The sequence below is a fragment of the Leptodactylus fuscus genome, chromosome 1, assembly GCF_031893055.1.
Source record: "Leptodactylus fuscus isolate aLepFus1 chromosome 1, aLepFus1.hap2, whole genome shotgun sequence".
Taxonomy (NCBI): domain Eukaryota; kingdom Metazoa; phylum Chordata; class Amphibia; order Anura; family Leptodactylidae; genus Leptodactylus; species Leptodactylus fuscus.
The window spans coordinates 4,608,948-4,631,762 of record NC_134265.1 but is presented as its reverse complement, the minus strand read 5'-3'; the positions used below and the strand labels follow the sequence as shown (position 1 = coordinate 4,631,762).

The following is a 22,815-nucleotide window of genomic DNA, read 5'->3' as shown; positions in this document are numbered from 1 at the left end:
GCTGGGGTGATATACTGGGTCTGGTGACAGTAACCTATCTATCTGCAGGACTGGGGTGATATGCTGGGTCTGGTAACAGTAACCTATCTATCTGCAGGGCTGGGGTGATATGCTGGGTCTGGTGACAGTAACCTATCTATCTGCAGGGCTGGGGTGATATGCTGGGTCTGGTGACAAGAAGGGTGGGGCTTGATGAGAAGGGGAGGAGTCAGAGCGATATAATTTCACATAGGGATGTTCTTGATCACATTTGCTGCTGTACCTCTGTAACACCTCCTGTCACCCGGTAGTGACAGGCCCGAGTCTCCCACACATGTGACAAGTAGGCGGAGCTCTGATAGATATGCTTTAATATCGTCATGTTACACTACACACACCAGTAACATTGATAAATACTGCGATGGAAATGTTAAAAAAATATTATACAAGTTTACAGATCCCAACAGAAAACACATCGGATCTCCCAATAAATAATACGACGCAAAATCAGAAATATGACATTAACCTCTTCAGTGCCCCCGGCCGGGGAGCCAGAGGGGGCGCTCTCCAGTGTTCCAGCTCTACAAGGGTTAAGGCAGAACGTATCCTACATGATGAGTACTGAATACAGCGATAGGGGGAGGGGCGGGGGCGGAGAGAAATACCAAACTGGTGGTGGACAGTGACCGGCCAAAAGTATGTACCCCCCTATTATTACAGAGACCAGCAGGAGCCTGGAGGACTCTTAAAGGGATTGTCCACGTTTCCATTGGCAGGAGGTGTCGCTCTCTCGGTCCCTCTTCTTGGAGCGGGGGAGGTGCAGGGAATCCGCAGGTGTCCATTCTTGTTCTCCGATCATGTGATCGCGGGATACGATATAGGGTTAAATTCATATAGAAATGATCCATAGGGGGCAGAGCGGCCAATAATGACATTTATATTACACTGACCAGAGGAGTTATCTGAGGATCAAAAACCCTACAAATAATTCCTTGTGATGCAGGAGGCGAATGGGAGGTGCCCGACACTATAATCAGGACAAAGTACCTAGGATGTCCTCTAGAGGGAGCTGTGAGACACGGATGTATGAGATATAACTAGTATATACCCCTGCGGCCTCTAGAGGGAGCTGTGAGACACGGATGTATGAGATATAACTAGTATATACCCCTGCGGCCTCTAGAGGGAGCTCTGACACACGGATGTATGAGATATAACTAGTATATACCCCTGCGGCCTCTAGAGGGAGCTGTGAGACACGGATGTATGAGATATAACTAGTATATACCCCTGCGGCCTCTAGAGGGAGCTGTGAGACACGGATGTATGAGATATAACTAGTATATACCCCTGCGGCCTCCAGAGGGAGCTGTGACACACGGATATATGAGATATAACTAGTATATACTCCTGCGGCCTCTAGAGGGAGCTGTGACACATGGATCTATGAGATATAACTAGTATATACCCCTGCGGCCTCTAGAGGGAGCTGTGACACAGGGATCTATGAGATATAACTAGTATATACCCCTGCGGCCTCCAGAGGGAGCTGTGACACATGGATCTATGAGATATAACTAGTATATACCCCTGCGGCCTCCAGAGGGAGCTGTGACACACGGATGTATGAGATATAACTAGTATATACCCCTGCGGCCTCCAGAGGGAGCTGTGACACATGGATCTATGAGATATAACTAGTATATACCCCTGCGGCCTCCAGAGGGAGCTGTGAGACACAGATCTATGAGATATAACTAGTATATACCCCTGCGGCCTCTAGAGGGAGCTGTGACACACGGATCTATGAGATATAACTAGTATATACCCCTGCGGCCTCTAGAGGGAGCTGTGACACACGGCTCTATGAGATATAACTAGTATATACCCCTGCGGCCTCTAGAGGGAGCTGTGACACACGGATGTATGAGATATAACTAGTATATACCCCTGCGGCCTCTAGAGGGAGCTGTGACACACGGATATATGAGATATAACTAGTATATACCCCTGCGGCCTCCAGAGGGAGCTGTGACACAGGGATCTATGAGATATAACTAGTATATACCCCTGCGGCCTCTAGAGGGAGCTGTGACACACGGATCTATGAGATATAACTAGTATATACCCCTGCGGCCTCTAGAGGGAGCTGTGACACACGGATCTATGAGATATAACTAGTATATACCCCTGCGGCCTCCAGAGGGAGCTGTGACACATGGATCTATGAGATATAACTAGTATATACCCCTGCGGCCTCTAGAGGGAGCTGTGACACACGGATCTATGAGATATAACTAGTATATACCCCTGCGGCCTCTAGAGGGAGCTGTGACACAGGGATCTATGAGATATAACTAGTATATACCCCTGCGGCCTCCAGAGGGAGCTGTGAGACACGGATCTATGAGATATAACTAGTATATACCCCTGCGGCCTCCAGAGGGAGCTGTGACACACGGATCTATGAGATATAACTAGTATATACATCTCCCCCTAGAGGCCGCGCTCTGTTATGACATCACAGATACATCTCCCCCTAGAGGCCGCGCTCTGTTATGACGTCACAGATACATCTCCCCCTAGAGGCCGCGCTCTGTAATGATGTCACAGATACATCTCCCCCTAGAGGCCGCGCTCTGTTATGACATCACAGATACATCTCCCCCTAGAGGCCGCGCTCTGTTATGACATCACAGATACATCTCCCCCTAGAGGCTGCGCTCTGTTATGACATCACAGATACATCTCCCCCTAGAGGCCGCGCTCTGTTATGACATCACAGGTACATCTCCCCCTAGAGGCCGCACTCTGTTATGACATCACAGATACATCTCCCCCTAGAGGCCGCGCTCTGTAATGATGTCACAGATACATCTCCCCCTAGAGGCCGCGCTCTGTCATGACATCACAGATACATCTCCCCCTAGAGGCCGCGCTCTGTAATGATGTCACAGATACATCTCCCCCTAGAGGCCGCGCTCTGTAATGACGTCACAGATACATCTCCCCCTAGAGGCCGCGCTCTGTTATGACATCACAGATACATCTCCCCCTAGAGGCCGCGCTCTGTTATGACGTCACAGATACATCTCCCCCTAGAGGCCGCGCTCTGTTATGACATCACAGATACATCTCCCCCTAGAGGCCGCGCTGTGTTATGACGTCACAGATACATCTCCCCCTAGAGGCCGCGCTCTGTTATGACATCACAGATACATCTCCCCCTAGAGGCCGCGCTGTGTTATGACGTCACAGATACATCTCCCCCTAGAGGCCGCGCTCTGTTATGACGTCACAGATACATCTCCCCCTAGAGGCCGCGCTCTGTTATAACGTCACAGATACATCTCCCCCTAGAGGCCGCGCTCTGTTATGATGTCACAGATACATCTCCCCCTAGAGGCTGCGCTCTGTTATGACATCACAGATACATCTCCCCCTAGAGGCCGCGCTCTGTTATGACATCACAGATACATCTCCCCCTAGAGGCCGCGCTGTGTTATGACATCACAGATACATCTCCCCCTAGAGGCCGCGCTCTGTTATGACGTCACAGATACATGATCGGTTCACTTAGTGACTTGACCCCCGGTGACCCCGCAGCCGTTACCTGGCGAGTAACCCTACATCACATGACCCGACCATCATGGCGTCCTGACCTCGTGTAAACATCTACGTGGTTTGTACTCCGCTATGGCACTAGGAGTGACTCCGCCCTCACGGTGCCACAGTCAGCGGACACCCCAGAATTACACGGCCGGCCCTGGAGGACCTCGCGCCTCATCTCTCCCAGGACATGCGCAGGGCGCGGCGGCCGCTCTAGGACTCAGGATTGGGGGAGGGGCGCTCTGTAAAATATGGACATAAAACATGGAGACAGAAGAAACCAAATGATATGTGTGGGGGGCGACTGTGTATTGTATAGGGAGGGGGCCTGTGTAGTATATGGAGGGGCTCTGTACAGTATATAGGGGAGGTCTTGTGCAGTATATGTGTTGTGAAGTACATGGTAGAGGGGGGGCCCCTGTAGTATAAGGAGGGGCTCTGTACACTATATAGGGGAGCTCATATGCAGTATATGTGGTGGGCTCTTGTGCAGTAAATGGGGGGACACGTCTGTGCGGTATATTTATGGGGGGCCCCTGTGCAGTATATGGGTAGTACATGCTCATTAGAGGGTTCACCAGCCCTGACACGCCCCCATCTGGTGGTATATAATAATTACTACCCCCCCTCCCCCAATATATATATATATGTACAGAGGAGATCATGTGACTCTGTAAGTGACTGCGATTGGATGGGATCATTGGGCGGGCGGCTCAGGACCCCAAATCTAACACCACAGATGATGGGGACCCAACAATGTCAGTGTGTCTCACTACCTACACGAATCCCAAATTACGAGACCCCACAAAGTCCAGAACATCTACAGGCGGCCCCAATCTACATGAAGATACCAGACTGAACCCCTAAGCTATCTACAAATACCCCCAATGATGATACTAGTGTGAACCCCCAAATGTTGGACCAGACACAACTGACCCTGATTGTGACCCCATGAGGACTTGGATCGTACCCCTGACCACAGCCCGGCCTGTGAGACAAGACGTCGCAGTGACCAATGATCAGTGGTGTATGGGGGGGGGGGGCGCCGCTTGTCTCTGCCCTCAGCAGCCCTTGTTCCGTGGCCCCTTCTCTCTCTATCTGGTAACATAACAGGATGGATTTTTTGGTTTCTCCTGGCTCCATGAACACAAATCGGTGCGTGTCCTACCATAGGAGGAAGCAATGGCTGTTAAGATTTACAGTTATCGTGGAAAGCACAAATCACAGGCACCTCCATTACTGGATATGGCAGGCGGTGGAGGAGGTGGCTTGGCAGCACATGCAGGTGGGGTTAACAGATTTAGGGGGTATAAGGTCCAGATCCTCATCATCCGGAATCTCGTCTAATCGGTAACCGTCCTTCAGGAGCTGAATGTTCAAGTCTTGGTTGATCTGCTGTAGAAATGGAGAAGAAAAACGTCAGAAAGAAAATGTATGACATCAAAAGAGAACAAGACTTATACTCCAGAGCTGCGCTCACTATTCTGCTGGTGCAGTCACTGTGTACATACATTATATTACTTATCCTGTATTATACTCCAGAGCTGCGCTCACTATTCTGCTGGTGCAGTCACTGTGTACATACATTACATTACTTATCCTGTATTATACTCCAGAGCTGCGCTCACTATTCTGCTGGTGCAGTCACTGTGTACATACATTACATTACTTATCCTGTATTATACACCAGAGCTGCGCTCACTATTCTGCTGGTACAGTCACTGTGTACATACATTACATTACTTATCCTGTATTATACTCCAGAGCTGCGCTCACTATTCTGCTGGTGCAGTCACTGCGTACATACATTACATTACTTATCCTGTATTATACACCAGAGCTGCGCTCACTATTCTGCTGGTGCAGTCACTGTGTACATACATTACATTACTTATCTTGTATTATACTCCAGAGCTGCGCTCACTATTCTGCTGGTACAGTCACTGCGTACATACATTACATTACTTATCCTGTATTATACTCCAGAGCTGCGCTCACTATTCTGCTGGTACAGTCACTGTGTACATACATTACATTACTTATCCTGTATTATACTCCAGAGCTGCGCTCACTATTCTGCTGGTACAGTCGCTGTGTACATACATTATATTACTTATCCTGTATTATACTCCAGAGCTGCGCTCACTATTCTGCTGGTACAGTCACTGTATACATACATTACATTACTTATCCTGTATTATACTCCAGAGCTGCGCTCACTATTCTGCTGGTACAGTCACTGTGTACATACATTACATTACTTATCCTGTATTATACTCCAGAGCTGCGCTCACTATTCTGCTGTTACAGTCACTGTGTACATACATTACATTACTTATCCTGTATTATACTCCAGAGCTGCGCTCACTATTCTGCTGGTACAGTCGCTGTGTACATACATTACATTACTTATCCTGTATTATACTCCAGAGCTGCGCTCACTATTCTGCTGGTACAGTCACTGTGTACATACATTACATTACTTATCCTATATTATACTCCAGAGCTGCACTCACTATCCTGCTGGTACAGTCACTGTGTACATACATTACATTACTTATCCTGTATTATACTCCAGAGCTGCGCTCACTATTCTGCTGGTACAGTCACTGTATACATACATTACATTACTTATCCTGTATTATAGTCCAGAGCTGCGCTCACTATTCTGCTGTTGCAGTCACTGTGTACATACATTACTTATCCTGTATTATACTCCAGAGCTGCGCTCACTATTCTGCTGGTACAGTCGCTGTGTACATACATTACATTACTTATCCTGTATTATACTCCAGAGCTGCGCTCACTATTCTGCTGGTACAGTCACTGTGTACATACATTACATTACTTATCCTGTATTATACACCAGAGCTGCGCTCACTATTCTGCTGGTGCAGTCACTGTGTACATACATTACATTACTTATCCTGTATTATACTCCAGAGCTGCGCTCACTATTCTGCTGGTACAGTCACTGTGTACATACATTACATTACTTATCCTGTATTATACCCCAGAGCTGCGCTCACTATTCTGCTGGTACAGTCACTGTGTACATACATTACATTACTTATCCTGTATTATACACCAGAGCTGCGCTCACTATTCTGCTGGTACAGTCACTGTGTACATACATTACATTACTTATCCTGTATTATACCCCAGAGCTGCGCTCACTATTCTGCTGGTGCAGTCACTGTGTACATACATTACTTATCCTGTATTATACTCCAGAGCTGCGCTCACTATTCTGCCGGTACAGTCACTGTGTACATACATTACATTACTTATCCTGTATTATACCCCAGAGCTGCGCTCACTATTCTGCTGGTGCAGTCACTGTGTACATACATTACATTACTTATCCTGTATTATACTCCAGAGCTGCGCTCACTATTCTGCTGGTGCAGTCACTGTGTACATACATTACATTACTTATCCTGTATTATACTCCAGAGCTGCGCTCACTATTCTGCAGGTACAGTCACTGTGTACATACATTACATTACTTATCCTGTATTATACTCCAGAGCTGCGCTCACTATTCTGCAGGTACAGTCACTGTGTACATACATTACATTACTTATCCTGTATTATACTCCAGAGCTGCGCTCACTATTCTGCTGGTACAGTCACTGTGTACATACATTACATTACTTATCCTGTATTATACCCCAGAGCTGCGCTCACTATTCTGCTGGTGCAGTCACTGTGTACATACATTACATTACTTATCCTGTATTATACTCCAGAGCTGCGCTCACTATTCTGCTGGTACAGTCACTGTGTACATACATTACATTACTTATCCTGTATTATACTCCAGAGCTGCGCTCACTTATTGGCAGGCCGCTATCTCCCTCCTTCAGTGTCTGTATACCGCCTGCCCTGGTGATTTGCATTCTGGGAATTCTCACTCAGGATCTCTGCTCGGTGTATAATGACTTGTAATAAACTACATGGCTGACGTCTGGCTGTAAATCCTGCATTTAATGCTCCTCTCTGCAGGTCACCATCTGAGCGTTAGCAGTAGAGCCATAGTCGGAGTGTTCTGGAGTGCGGGATATTTTATGCACATCCCCCGCTGGATCTTTCAATACTAATCTGCTGGGAAATTTGGAGCTCGGAGTAAATTGCTTTCCCTGGGCGAAAATGAGCAGAAACGTCAGAGACGAAGTCAGGAATGTATACACCGAATAATAGACGGGGAATATATATACTGTATACCACCCTGCAGAGGAGCAGTATATACAGGGAACAGCCCAGGGCATGTTGTATATATGGGCAGTGCACAGTACCACTTCTCCTGTATATATGGACAGTGCACAGTACCACTTCTCCTGTATATATGGACAGTGCACAGTACCACTTCTCCTGTATATATAGACAGTGCACAGTACTTCTCCTGTATATATGGACAGTGCACAGTACCACTTCTCCTGTATATATAGACAGTGCACAGTACTTCTCCTGTATATATGGACAGTGAACAGTACCACTTCTCCTGTATATATGGACAGTGCACAGTACCACTTCTCCTGTATATATGGGCAGTGCACAGTACCACTTCTCCTGTATATATGGACGGTGCACAGTACCACTTCTCCTGTATATATGGACAGTGCACAGTACCACTTCTCCTGTATATATGGACAGTGCACAGTACCACTTCTCCTGTATATATAGACAGTGCACAGTACTTCTCCTGTATATATGGACAGTGAACAGTACCACTTCTCCTGTATATATGGACAGTGCACAGTACCACTTCTCCTGTATATATGGGCAGTGCACAGTACCACTTCTCCTGTATATATGGACAGTGCACAGTACCACTTCTCCTGTATATATGGACAGTGCACAGTACCACTTCTCCTGTATATATGGACGGTGCACAGTACCACTTCTCCTGTATATATGGACAGTGCACAGTACCACTTCTCCTGTATATATGGGCAGTGCACAGTACCACTTCTCCTATATATATGGGCAGTGCACAGTACCACTTCTCCTGTATATATGGACAGTGCACAGTACCACTTCTCCTGTATATATGGACAGTGCACAGTACCACTTCTCCTGTATATATGGGCAGTGCACAGTACCACTTCTCCTGTATATATAGACAGTGCACAGTACCACTTCTCCTATATATATGGACAGTGCACAGTACCACTTCTCCTGTATATATGGACAGTGCACAGTACCACTTCTCCTGTATATATGGACAGTGCACAGTACCACTTCTCCTGTATATGTGGGCAGTGCACAGTACTACTTCTCCTGTATATATGGCAGTGCACAGTACCACTTCTCCTATATATATGGACAGTGCACAGTACCACTTCTCCTGTATATATGGACAGTGCACAGTACCACTTCTCCTGTATATATGGCAGTGCACAGTACCACTTCTCCTGTATATATAGACAGTGCACAGTACCACTTCTCCTGTATATATGGACAGTGCACAGTACCACTTCTCCTGTATATATGGCAGTGCACAGTACCACTTCTCATATATATATGGGCAGTGCACAGTACCACTTCTCCTGTATATATGGACAGTGCACAGTACCACTTCTCCTGTATATATGGGCAGTGCACAGTACCACTTCTCCTGCATATATAGACAGTGCACAGTACCACTTCTCCTGTATATATGGACAGTGCACAGTACTACTTCTCCTGTATATATGGACAGTGAACAGTACCACTTCTCCTGTATATATGGGCAGTGCACAGTACTACTTCTCCTGTATATATGGGCAGTGCACAGTACCACTTCTCCTGTATATATGGGCAGTGCACAGTACCACTTCTCCTGTATATATGGGCAGTGCACAGTACTACTTCTCCTGTATATATAGACAGTGCACAGTACCACTTCTCCTGTATATATGGACAGTGCACAGTACTACTTCTCCTGTATATATGGACAGTGAACAGTACCACTTCTCCTGTATATATGGACAGTGCACAGTACCACTTCTCCTGTATATATGGGCAGTGCACAGTACCACTTCTCCTGTATATATGGGCAGTGCACAGTACCACTTCTCCTGTATATATGGACAGTGCACAGTACCACTTCTCCTGTATATATGGACAGCGCACAGTACCACTTCTCCTGTATATATGGGCAGTGCACAGTACTACTTCTGTATATATGGGCAGTGCACAGTACCACTTCTCCTGTATATATGGGCAGTGCACAGTACCACTTCTCCTGTATATATGGGCAGTGCACAGTACCAGTTCCTCTGTATATATGGACAGTGCACAGTACCACTTCTCCTGTATATATGGACAGTGCACAGTACCACTTCTCCTGTATATATGGGCAGTGCACAGTACTACTTCTGTATATATGGACAGTGCACAGTACCACTTCTCCTGTATATATGGACAGTGCACAGTACCACTTCTCCTGTATATATGGACAGTGCACAGTACCACTTCTCCTGTATATATGGACAGTGCACAGTACTACTTCTCCTGTATATATGGACAGTGCACAGTACCACTTCTCCTATATATATGGGCAGTGCACAGTACCACTTCTCCTGTATATATGGACAGTGCACAGTACCACTTCTCCTGTATATATGGACAGTGCACAGTACCACTTCTCCTGTATATATGGGCAGTGCACAGTACCACTTCTCCTGTATATATAGACAGTGCACAGTACCACTTCTCCTATATATATGGACAGTGCACAGTACCACTTCTCCTGTATATGTGGACAGTGCACAGTACCACTTCTCCTGTATATGTGGGCAGTGCACAGTACTACTTCTCCTGTATATATGGCAGTGCACAGTACCACTTCTCCTATATATATGGACAGTGCACAGTACCACTTCTCCTGTATATATGGACAGTGCACAGTACCACTTCTCCTGTATATATGGCAGTGCACAGTACCACTTCTCCTGTATATATAGACAGTGCACAGTACCACTTCTCCTGTATATATGGACAGTGCACAGTACCACTTCTCCTGTATATATGGCAGTGCACAGTACCACTTCTCATATATATATGGGCAGTGCACAGTACTACTTCTCCTATATATATGGACAGTGCACAGTACCACTTCTCCTGTATATATGGACAGTGCACAGTACCACTTCTCCTGTATATATGGACAGTGCACAGTACCACTTCTCCTATATATATGGACAGTGCACAGTACCACTTCTCCTGTATATATGGACAGTGCACAGTACCACTTCTCCTGTATATATGGCAGTGCACAGTACCACTTCTCCTGTATATATGGCAGTGCACAGTACCACTTCTCCTGTATATATAGACAGTGCACAGTACCACTTCTCCTGTATATATGGACAGTGCACAGTACCACTTCTCCTGTATATATGGCAGTGCACAGTACCACTTCTCATATATATATGGGCAGTGCACAGTACTACTTCTCCTATATATATGGACAGTGCACAGTACCACTTCTCCTGTATATATGGGCAGTGCACAGTACCACTTCTCCTGTATATATGGACAGTGCACAGTACCACTTCTCCTGTATATATGGGCAGTGCACAGTACCACTTCTCCTGTATATATGGGCAGTGCACAGTACCACTTCTTCTGTATATATGGGCAGTGCACAGTACCACTTCTCCTGTATATATGGGCAGTGCACAGTACCACTTCTCCCGTATATATGGGCAGTGCACAGTACCACTTCTCCTGTATATATGGGCAGTGCACAGTACCACTTCTCCTGTATATATGGGCAGTGCACAGTACCACTTCTCCTGTATATATGGGCAGTGCACAGTACCACTTCTCCTGTATATATGGGCAGTGCACAGTACCACTTCTCCTGTATATATGGGCAGTGCACAGTACCACTTCTCCTGTATATATGGGCAGTGCACAGTACCACTTCTCCTGTATATATGGACAGTGCACAGTACCACTTCTCCTGTATATATGGACAGTGCACAGTACCACTCCTCCTGTATATATGGGCAGTGCACAGTACCACTTCTCCTGTATATATGGGCAGTGCACAGTACCACTTCTCCTGTATATATGGACAGTGCACAGTACCACTTCTCCTGTATATATGGGCAGTGCACAGTACCACTTCTCCTGTATATATGGACAGTGCACAGTACCACTTCTCCTGTATATATGGGCAGTGCACAGTACCACTTCTTCTGTATATACGGGCAGTGCACAGTACCACTTCTCCTGTATATATGGGCAGTGCACAGTACCACTTCTCCTGTATATATGGGCAGTGCACAGTACCACTTCTCCTGTATATATGGGCAGTGCACAGTACCACTTCTCCCGTATATATGGGCAGTGCACAGTACCACTTCTCCCGTATATATGGGCAGTGCACAGTACCACTTCTCCTGTATATATGGGCAGTGCACAGTACCACTTCTCCTGTATATATGGACAGTGCACAGTACCACTTCTCCTGTATATATGGGCAGTGCACAGTACCACTTCTCCTGTATATATGGGCAGTGCACAGTACCACTTCTCCTGTATATATGGGCAGTGCACAGTACCACTTCTTCTGTATATATGGGCAGTGCACAGTACCACTTCTCCTGTATATATGGACAGTGCACAGTACCACTCCTCCTGTATATATGGGCAGTGCACAGTACCACTTCTCCTGTATATATGGGCAGTGCACAGTACCACTTCTCCTGTATATATGGGCAGTGCACAGTACCACTTCTCCTGTATATATGGCAGTGCACAGTACCAGTTCTCCTGTATATATGGACAGTGCACAGTACTACTTCTCCTGTATATATGGACAGTGCACAGTACCACTTCTCCTGTATATATGGGCAGTGCACAGTACCACTTCTCCTGTATATATGGCAGTGCACAGTACCAGTTCTCCTGTATATATGGGCAGTGCACAGTACCACTTCTCCTGTATATATGGACAGTGCACAGTACCACTTCTCCTGTATATATGGACAGTGCACAGTACCACTTCTCCTGTATATATGGGCAGTGCACAGTACCACTTCTCCTGTATATATGGGCAGTGCACAGTACCACTTCTCCTGTATATATGGGCAGTGCACAGTACCACTTCTCCTGTATATATGGCAGTGCACAGTACCAGTTCTCCTGTATATATGGACAGTGCACAGTACCACTTCTCCTGTATATATGGGCAGTGCACAGTACCACTTCTCCTGTATATATGGGCAGTGCACAGTACTACTTCTCCTGTATATATGGCAGTGCACAGTACCAGTTCTCCTGTATATATGGACAGTGCACAGTACCACTTCTCCTGTATATATGGACAGTGCACAGTACCACTTCTCCTGTATATATGGACAGTGCACAGTACTACTTCTCCTGTATATATGGGCAGTGCACAGTACTACTTCTCCTGTATATATGGGCAGTGCACAGTACCACTTCTCCTGTCCTACATGTGTTGATGACCTGGAGGCTGAAGGTTGGCTCTAGGGGTGTCCTGATCGCGGAAATTATCCCTGCCACTGGAAGGGGCAGAACTAAGGGTAAGCGAGGGCAGGACCAGGGGTAGGCGGGGCAGTGCTGAGGTTTCCATAGCTTTGGTCACTTACGGAATATTCATCATCATCTCGGTCTCGAGTCATCGACCTACCTCAGCTGATGAGTAACCTGAAGACGAATACCGGGACATGTCAAAGTCATCATCACTAGAGAGAGGAGAAAGCGGATGTGAGGAAGGAGGAAGATAGATAGATAGATAGATAGATAGATAGGAGATAGATAGATAGATAGATAGATAGATAGATAGGAGATAGATAGATAGATAGATAGATAGGAGATAGATAGATAGATAGATAGATAGATAGATAGATAGGAGATAGATAGATAGATAGATAGATAGATAGATAGATAGATAGGAGATAGATAGATAGATAGATAGATAGGAGATAGATAGATAGATAGATAGATAGATAGATAGGAGATAGATAGATAGATAGATAGATAGATAGGAGATAGATAGATAGATAGATAGATAGGAGATAGATAGATAGATAGATAGGAGATAGATAGATAGGAGATAGATAGATAGATAGATAGATAGATAGATAGGAGATAGATAGATAGGAGATAGATAGATAGATAGATAGATAGGAGATAGATAGATAGATAGATAGATAGATAGATAGATAGATAGGAGATAGATAGATAGATAGATAGGAGATAGATAGATAGATAGATAGATAGATAGGAGATAGATAGATAGATAGATAGATAGATAGATAGATGATAGATAGAGAGATAGGAGATAGATAGATAGATAGATAGATAGATAGATAGGAGATAGATAGATGATAGATAGAGAGATAGATAGATAGATAGATAGATAGGAGATAGATAGATAGATAGATAGATAGATAGATAGATAGATAGGAGATAGATAGATAGGAGATAGATAGATAGATAGATAGATAGATAGATAGATAGATAGATAGGAGATAGATAGATAGATAGATAGGAGATAGATAGATAGATAGATAGAGAGATAGATAGATAGATGATAGATAGAGAGATAGGAGATAGATAGATAGATAGATAGATAGATAGATAGATAGATAGGAGATAGATAGATGATAGATAGAGAGATAGATAGATAGATAGATAGATAGGAGATAGATAGATAGATAGATAGATAGATAGATAGATAGATAGGAGATAGATAGATAGGAGATAGATAGATAGATAGATAGATAGATAGATAGATAGATAGGAGATAGATAGATAGGAGATAGATAGATAGATAGATAGATAGATAGATAGGAGATAGATAGATAGATAGATAGATAGATAGATAGATGATAGATAGAGAGATAGGAGATAGATAGATAGATAGATAGATAGATAGATAGATAGATAGATAGGAGATAGATAGATGATAGATAGAGAGATAGATAGATAGATAGATAGATAGGAGATAGATAGATAGATAGATAGATAGATAGATAGATAGATAGATAGGAGATAGATAGATAGGAGATAGATAGATAGATAGATAGATAGATAGGAGATAGATAGATAGATAGATAGGAGATAGATAGATAGATAGATAGAGAGATAGGAGATAGATAGATAGATAGATAGATAGATAGATAGATAGATAGATAGATAGATAGGAGATAGATAGATAGGAGATAGATAGATAGGAGATAGATAGATAGATAGATAGATAGGAGATAGATAGATAGATAGATAGATAGATAGATAGATAGATAGATAGGAGATAGATAGATAGGAGATAGATAGATAGGAGATAGATAGATAGGAGATAGATAGATAGATAGATAGATAGATAGATAGGAGATAGATAGATAGATAGATAGATAGATAGGAGATAGATAGATAGATAGATAGATAGATGATAGATAGAGAGATAGGAGATAGATAGATAGATAGATAGGAGATAGATAGATAGATAGATAGATAGATAGATAGATAGGAGATAGATAGATAGATAGATAGATAGATAGGAGATAGATAGATAGATAGATAGATAGGAGATAGATAGATAGATAGATAGATAGATGATAGATAGAGAGATAGGAGATAGATAGATAGATAGATAGATAGATAGATAGATAGATGATAGATAGAGAGATAGATAGATAGATAGATAGATAGATAGATAGGAGATAGATAGATAGATAGATAGATAGGAGATAGATAGATAGATAGATAGAGAGATAGGAGATAGATAGATAGATAGATAGATAGATAGATGATAGATAGAGAGATAGATAGATAGATAGATAGATAGATAGATAGGAGATAGATAGATAGATAGATAGATAGATAGATAGATAGATAGATAGGAGATAGATAGATAGATAGATAGATAGATAGGAGATAGATAGATAGATAGAGAGATAGGAGATAGATAGATAGATAGATAGATAGATAGATAGATAGATAGATAGATAGATAGGAGATAGATAGGAGATAGATAGGAGATGATAGATAGGAGATAGATAGATAGATAGATAGGAGATAGATAGGAGATAGATAGGAGATAGATAGATAGATAGATAGATAGATAGATAGGAGATAGATAGGAGATAGATAGGAGATGATAGATAGGAGATAGATAGATAGATAGATAGGAGATAGATAGGAGATAGATAGGAGATAGATAGATAGATAGATAGATAGATAGATAGATAGATAGATAGATAGATACCTGTCTGTATCCAGGGCTACAAGGGGTTTTTCATCAGGACTCTGGTCTAGAGAGGAATATCCTTTGTTCGGGACGACCAGTCTGGGAAATAATATATATGATATATAATAACAGAAGGTCTGGGGTGATCATTGAAACCTCCTGATACAACATTGAGACCAGCTCAAGACTCAACTACAGCCACACAGGATACAGTTACATAGGTTACAGCCACACAGGATACAGTTATATAGGTTACAGCCACACAGGATACAGTTACATAGGTTACAGCCACACAGGATACAGTTACATAGGTTACAGCCACACAGGATACAGTTACATAGGTTACAGCCACACAGGATACAGTTATATAGGTTACAGCCACACAGGATACAGTTACATAGGTTACAGCCACACAGGATACAGTTATATAGGTTACAGCCACACAGGATACAGTTACATAGGTTACAGCCACACAGGATACAGTTATATAGGTTACAGCCACACAGGATACAGTTACATAGGTTACAGCCACACAGGATACAGTTACATAGGTTACAGCCAAACAGGATACAGTTACATAGGTTACAGCCACACAGGATACAGTTATATAGGTTACAGCCACACAGGATACAGTTACATAGGTTACAGCCACACAGGATACAGTTATATAGGTTACAGCCACACAGGATACAGTTACATAGGTTACAGCCACACAGGATACAGTTACATAGGTTACAGCCAAACAGGATACAATTACATAGGTTACAACCAAACAGGATACAGTTATATAGGTTACAGCCACACAGGATACAGTTACATAGGTTACAGCCAAACAGGATACAGTTACATAGGTTACAGCCACACAGGATACAGTTATATAGGTTACAGCCACACAGGATACAATTATATAGGTTACAGCCACACAAGATACAGTTATATAGGTTACAGCCACACAGGATACAATTACATAGGTTACAGCCAAACAGGATACAGTTATATAGGTTACAGCCACACAGGATACAGTTACATAGGTTACAGCCACACAGGATACAGTTATATAGGTTACAGCCACACAGGATACAATTACATAGGTTACAGCCACACAGGATACAGTTATATAGGTTACAGCCACACAGGATACAGTTATATAGGTTACAGCCACACAGGATACAATTACATAGGTTACAGCCAAACAGGATACAGTTATATAGGTTACAGCCACACAGGATACAGTTACATAGGTTACAGCCACACAGGATACAGTTATATAGGTTACAGCCATACAGGGTACAGTTATATAGGTTACAGCCACACAGGATACAGTTATATAGGTTACAGCCATACAGGGTACAGTTATATAGGTTACAGCCACACAGGATACAGTTACATAGGTTACAGCCACACAGGATACAATTATATAGGTTACAGCCACACAGGGTACAGTTATATAGGTTACAGCCACACAGGGTACAGTTATATAGGTTACAGCCACACAGGATACAGTTACATAGGTTACAGCCACACAGGATACAGTTATATAGGTTACAGCCACACAGGGTACAGTTATATAGGTTACAGCCACACAGGATACAGTTACATAGGTTACAGCCACACAGGATACAATTATATAGGTTACAGCCACACAGGATACAGTTACATAGGTTACAGCCACACAGGATACAATTATATAGGTTACAGCCACACAGGATACAGTTATATAGGTTACAGCCACACAGGGTACAGTTATATAGGTTACAGCCACACAGGGTACAGTTATATAGGTTACAGCCACACAGGATACAATTATATAGGTTACAGCCACACAGGATACAATTATATAGGTTACAGCCACACAGGGTACAGTTATATAGGTTACAGCCACACAGGATACAGTTACATAGGTTACAGCCACACAGGATACAGTTATATAGGTTACAGCCACACAGGATACAGTTACATAGGTTACAGCCACACAGGATACAGTTATATAGGTTACAGCCACACAGGATACAGTTACATAGGTTACAGCCACACAGGATACAGTTATATAGGTTACAGCCACACAGGATACAGTTACATAGGTTACAGCCACACAGGATACAGTTATATAGGTTACAGCCACACAGGATACAGTTACATAGGTTACAGCCACACAGGATACAGTTACATAGGTTACAGCCAAACAGGATACAGTTACATAGGTTACAGCCACACAGGATACAGTTATATAGGTTACAGCCACACAGGATACAGTTACATAGGTTACAGCCACACAGGATACAGTTATATAGGTTACAGCCACACAGGATACAGTTACATAGGTTACAGCCACACAGGATACAGTTACATAGGTTACAGCCAAACAGGATACAATTACATAGGTTACAACCAAACAGGATACAGTTATATAGGTTACAGCCACACAGGATACAGTTACATAGGTTACAGCCAAACAGGATACAGTTACATAGGTTACAGCCACACAGGATACAGTTATATAGGTTACAGCCACACAGGATACAATTATATAGGTTACAGCCACACAAGATACAGTTATATAGGTTACAGCCACACAGGATACAATTACATAGGTTACAGCCAAACAGGATACAGTTATATAGGTTACAGCCACACAGGATACAGTTACATAGGTTACAGCCACACAGGATACAGTTATATAGGTTACAGCCACACAGGATACAATTACATAGGTTACAGCCACACAGGATACAGTTATATAGGTTACAGCCACACAGGATACAGTTATATAGGTTACAGCCACACAGGATACAATTACATAGGTTACAGCCAAACAGGATACAGTTATATAGGTTACAGCCACACAGGATACAGTTACATAGGTTACAGCCACACAGGATACAGTTATATAGGTTACAGCCATACAGGGTACAGTTATATAGGTTACAGCCACACAGGATACAGTTATATAGGTTACAGCCATACAGGGTACAGTTATATAGGTTACAGCCACACAGGATACAGTTACATAGGTTACAGCCACACAGGATACAGTTATATAGGTTACAGCCACACAGGGTACAGTTATATAGGTTACAGCCACACAGGGTACAGTTATATAGGTTACAGCCACACAGGATACAGTTACATAGGTTACAGCCACACAGGATACAGTTATATAGGTTACAGCCACACAGGGTACAGTTATATAGGTTACAGCCACACAGGATACAGTTACATAGGTTACAGCCACACAGGATACAATTATATAGGTTACAGCCACACAGGATACAGTTACATAGGTTACAGCCACACAGGATACAATTATATAGGTTACAGCCACACAGGATACAATTATATAGGTTACAGCCACACAGGGTACAGTTATATAGGTTACAGCCACACAGGGTACAGTTATATAGGTTACAGCCACACAGGATACAATTATATAGGTTACAGCCACACAGGATACAATTATATAGGTTACAGCCACACAGGGTACAGTTATATAGGTTACAGCCACACAGGGTACAGTTATATAGGTTACAGCCACACAGGATACAGTTACATAGGTTACAGCCACACAGGATACAATTATATAGGTTACAGCCACACAGGATACAATTATATAGGTTACAGCCACACAGGATACAGTTACATAGGTTACAGCCACACAGGATACAGTTATATAGGTTACAGCCACACAGGATACAGTTATATAGGTTACAGCCACACAGGATACAGTTATATAGGTTACAGCCACACAGGATACAGTTACATAGGTTACAGCCACACATGATACAGTTATATAGGTTACAGCCACACAGGATACAGTTACATAGGTTACAGCCACACAGGATACAATTATATAGGTTACAGCCACACAGGATACAATTACATAGGTTACAACCAAACAGGATACAGTTACATAGGTTACAGCCACACAGGATACAGTTACATAGGTTACAGCCACACAGGATACAATTATATAGGTTACAGCCACACAGGATACAGTTACATAGGTTACAGCCACACAGGATACAGTTATATAGGTTACAGCAGTCATGGCCGATGACCTCCTGCAGTGTACCCATACCTTGTCCTGGCCATGACGTTGTTCTTCTTGGGTTGTTGATTCACAGGGCTCCCTACATTTCCATTCTTCAGTGACCCCTTTCTGGCCATCTCTCGCTGTTTTTCTGTAAGAAGAGTGACACCCCAATATCAGGACCATAGACAGTAACACCCCAGAATCTGTATATGATGTATAGACACCCCAATATCAGGACCATAGACAGTAACACCCCAGAATCTGTATATGATGTATACACACCCCAATATCAGGACTATAGACAGTAACACCCCAGAATCTGTATATGATGGAATAGACACCCCAATATCAGGACTATAGACAGTAACACCCCAGAATCTGTATATGATGTATAGACACCCCAATATCAGGACCATAGACAGTAACACCCCAGAATCTGTATATGATGTATAGACACCCCAATATCAGGACCATAGACAGTAACACCCCAGAATCTGTATATGATGTATACACACCCCAATATCAGGACCATAGACAGTAACACCCCAGAATCTGTATATGATGGAATAGACACCCCAATATCAGGACTATAGACAGTAACACCCCAGAATCTGTATATGATGTATACACACCCCAATATCAGGACCAAGGACAGTAACACCCCAGAATCTGTATATGATGTATAGACACCCCAATATCAGGACTATAGACAGTAACACCCCAGAATCTGTATATGATGTATAGACACCCCAATATCAGGACCAAGGACAGTAACACCCCAGAATCTGTATATGATGTATAGACACCCCAATATCAGGACCATAGACAGTAACACCCCAGAATCTGTATATGTTGAGCAGACGCCCTTCTGCTTCCATGTGTATGAGATGACACACAGTATCCCTATTCCTGGGGCGCAGGTGCGGGCGGCCGTCGGCTGAGGACCCCTGGGGCCCGCTAGATATAAATATCAGCGCCGCTGCTTCTCAGGGATCAGTTAACTCTTACACACCCAGCAGACTGCACAGACTGGTATAATGTCAGCTCTGAATTACCATGAGCTGCATGACGGCCTAAGGCTGCATTCACACGGTGTAAACGCTGGCGTTTTTTGTGTGTTTTTTGCACATAGCGCCGCGTTTACGCCGCGTAGCGTCGCGTTAACGCCGCGTATACGCCGCGTTAACGCTGGGCAACGCCACCGCTAAATAGCGCGGCGTTAACGCGGCGTATACGCGGCGTTAACGCGACACTACGCGGCGTTAACGCGACACTATGTGCAAAAAACACACAAAAAACGCCAGCGTTTACTCCGTGTGAATGCAGCCTAATACTCTAGTCACCTCCAGAGCTGTATTCATAATGTAGTAGAGGGCAACTAGGAAATGCAGCGCAGAGTGCAGCTCTGGAAGTGACTGGAGCACAGCAGATTATTCTTACAGATCCTCCACGTCTTGAGGACGCTGCTAGGACCGATGCAAGGAGTCTGTCATTTACGGCTCGGGGGGCTCCGGTTTTTCCCCCCCCCGGTCAGTAGCCGCTCCTCTCCGTCCCCTGCATCACCGCACATCATTCCCGTGACCTTTCCACATAACTCTTCTGTGTCGCTGACATTTCGTTAATAAGACTCAAGAAACAAAACAGGATATAAATAGCGCAAGAAAGGCGAAGGGGAAGATGGCAGCGAAAATCACATTGGGGGCTATATACATCACATCTGTCCTGTGGAGGTCCGCCCCATATGCCTCTCCTTTCCTGTGCGGGTCCTCCCCATACGCCTCTCCTTTCCTGTGGGGGTCCTCCCCATACATCTCTCCTGTGCTGTGCGGGTCCTCCCCATACGCCTCTCCTGTCCTGTGGGGGTCCTCCCCATACGCCTCTCCTGTCCTGTGGGGGTCCTCCCCATACACTTCTCCCTTCCTGTGGGGGTCCTCCCCATACACCTCTCCCGTCCTGTGGGGGTCCTCCCCATACACCTCTCCCGTCCTGTGGGGGTCCTCCCCATACGCCTCTCCTGTGCTGTGCGGGTCCTCCCCATACGCCTCTCCTGTCCTGTGAGGGTCCTCCCCATACATCTCTCCTGTCCTGTGGGGGTCCTCCCCATACGCCTCTCCTGTCCTGTGGGGGTCCTCCCCATACATCTCTCCTGTCCTGTGGGGGTCCTCCCCATACATCTCTCCTGTCCTGTGGGGGTCGGCCCCATACGCCTCTCCTGTCCTGTGGGGGTCCTCCCCATACGCCTCTCCTGTCCTGTGGGGGTCCTCCCCATACATCTCTCCTGTCCTGTGGGGGTCGGCCCCATACGCCTCTCCTGTCCTGTGGAGGACCGCCCCATACATCTCTATTGTCCTGTGGGGGTCTGTCCCATACACCTCTCCTGTCCTGTGAGGGTCCTCCCCATACACCTCTCCTGTCCTGTGAGGGTCCTCCCCATACACCTCTCCCGTCCTGTGAGGGTCCTCCCCATACACCTCTCCCATCCTGTGAGGGTCCTCCCCATACGCCTCTCCCGTCCTGTGGGGGTCCTCCCCATACGCCTCTCCCGTCCTGTGGGGGTCCTCCCCATACGCCTCTCCCGTCCTGTGGGGGTCCTCCCCATACACCTCTCCCGTCCTGTGTGGGTCCTCCCCATACACCTCTCCCGTCCTGTGAGGGTCTTCCCCATACACCTCTCCCGTCCTGTGAGGGTCTTCCCCATACACCTCTCCCGTCCTGTGAGGGTCCTCCCCATACACCTCTCCCGTCCTGTGAGGGTCCTCCCCATACACCTCTCCCGTCCTGTGAGGGTCCTCCCCATACACCTCTCCCACCCTGTGAGGGTCCTCCCCATACGCCTCTCCTGTCCTGTGAGGGTCCTCCCCATACACCTCTCCCGTCCTGTGAGGGTCCTCCCCATACACCTCTCCTGTCCTGTGGGGGTCCTCCCCATACACCTCTCCAGTCCTGTGGGGGTCCTCCCCATACACCTCTCCCACCCTGTGAG

At 44.7% G+C, this 22,815-nt stretch overlaps 1 protein-coding gene across 3 annotated transcripts in view; it reads right to left on the bottom strand.

The window, feature by feature from the left end:
* Positions 1 to 333: 333 nt before the first annotated feature.
* The window catches only part of FAM219A (family with sequence similarity 219 member A), a 79,612-nt gene continuing 57,130 nt past the window's right edge, over positions 334 to 22,815 (bottom strand). For 2 of the 3 annotated variants that reach the window (XM_075267298.1, XM_075267311.1), the window contains exons 3-6: positions 19,878 to 19,980; positions 15,821 to 15,901; positions 13,241 to 13,295; positions 334 to 4,983 (exon numbers count right to left, since the gene is read on the bottom strand). In XM_075267298.1, the coding sequence (XP_075123399.1) occupies positions 4,825 to 4,983; positions 13,241 to 13,295; positions 15,821 to 15,901; positions 19,878 to 19,980 (398 nt within the window). In that variant the 3' untranslated portion in view covers positions 334 to 4,824. The remainder of the gene's footprint in view (positions 4,984 to 13,240; positions 13,296 to 15,820; positions 15,902 to 19,877; positions 19,981 to 22,815) is intronic. The other variant, XR_012715297.1, reaches the window with a different exon arrangement.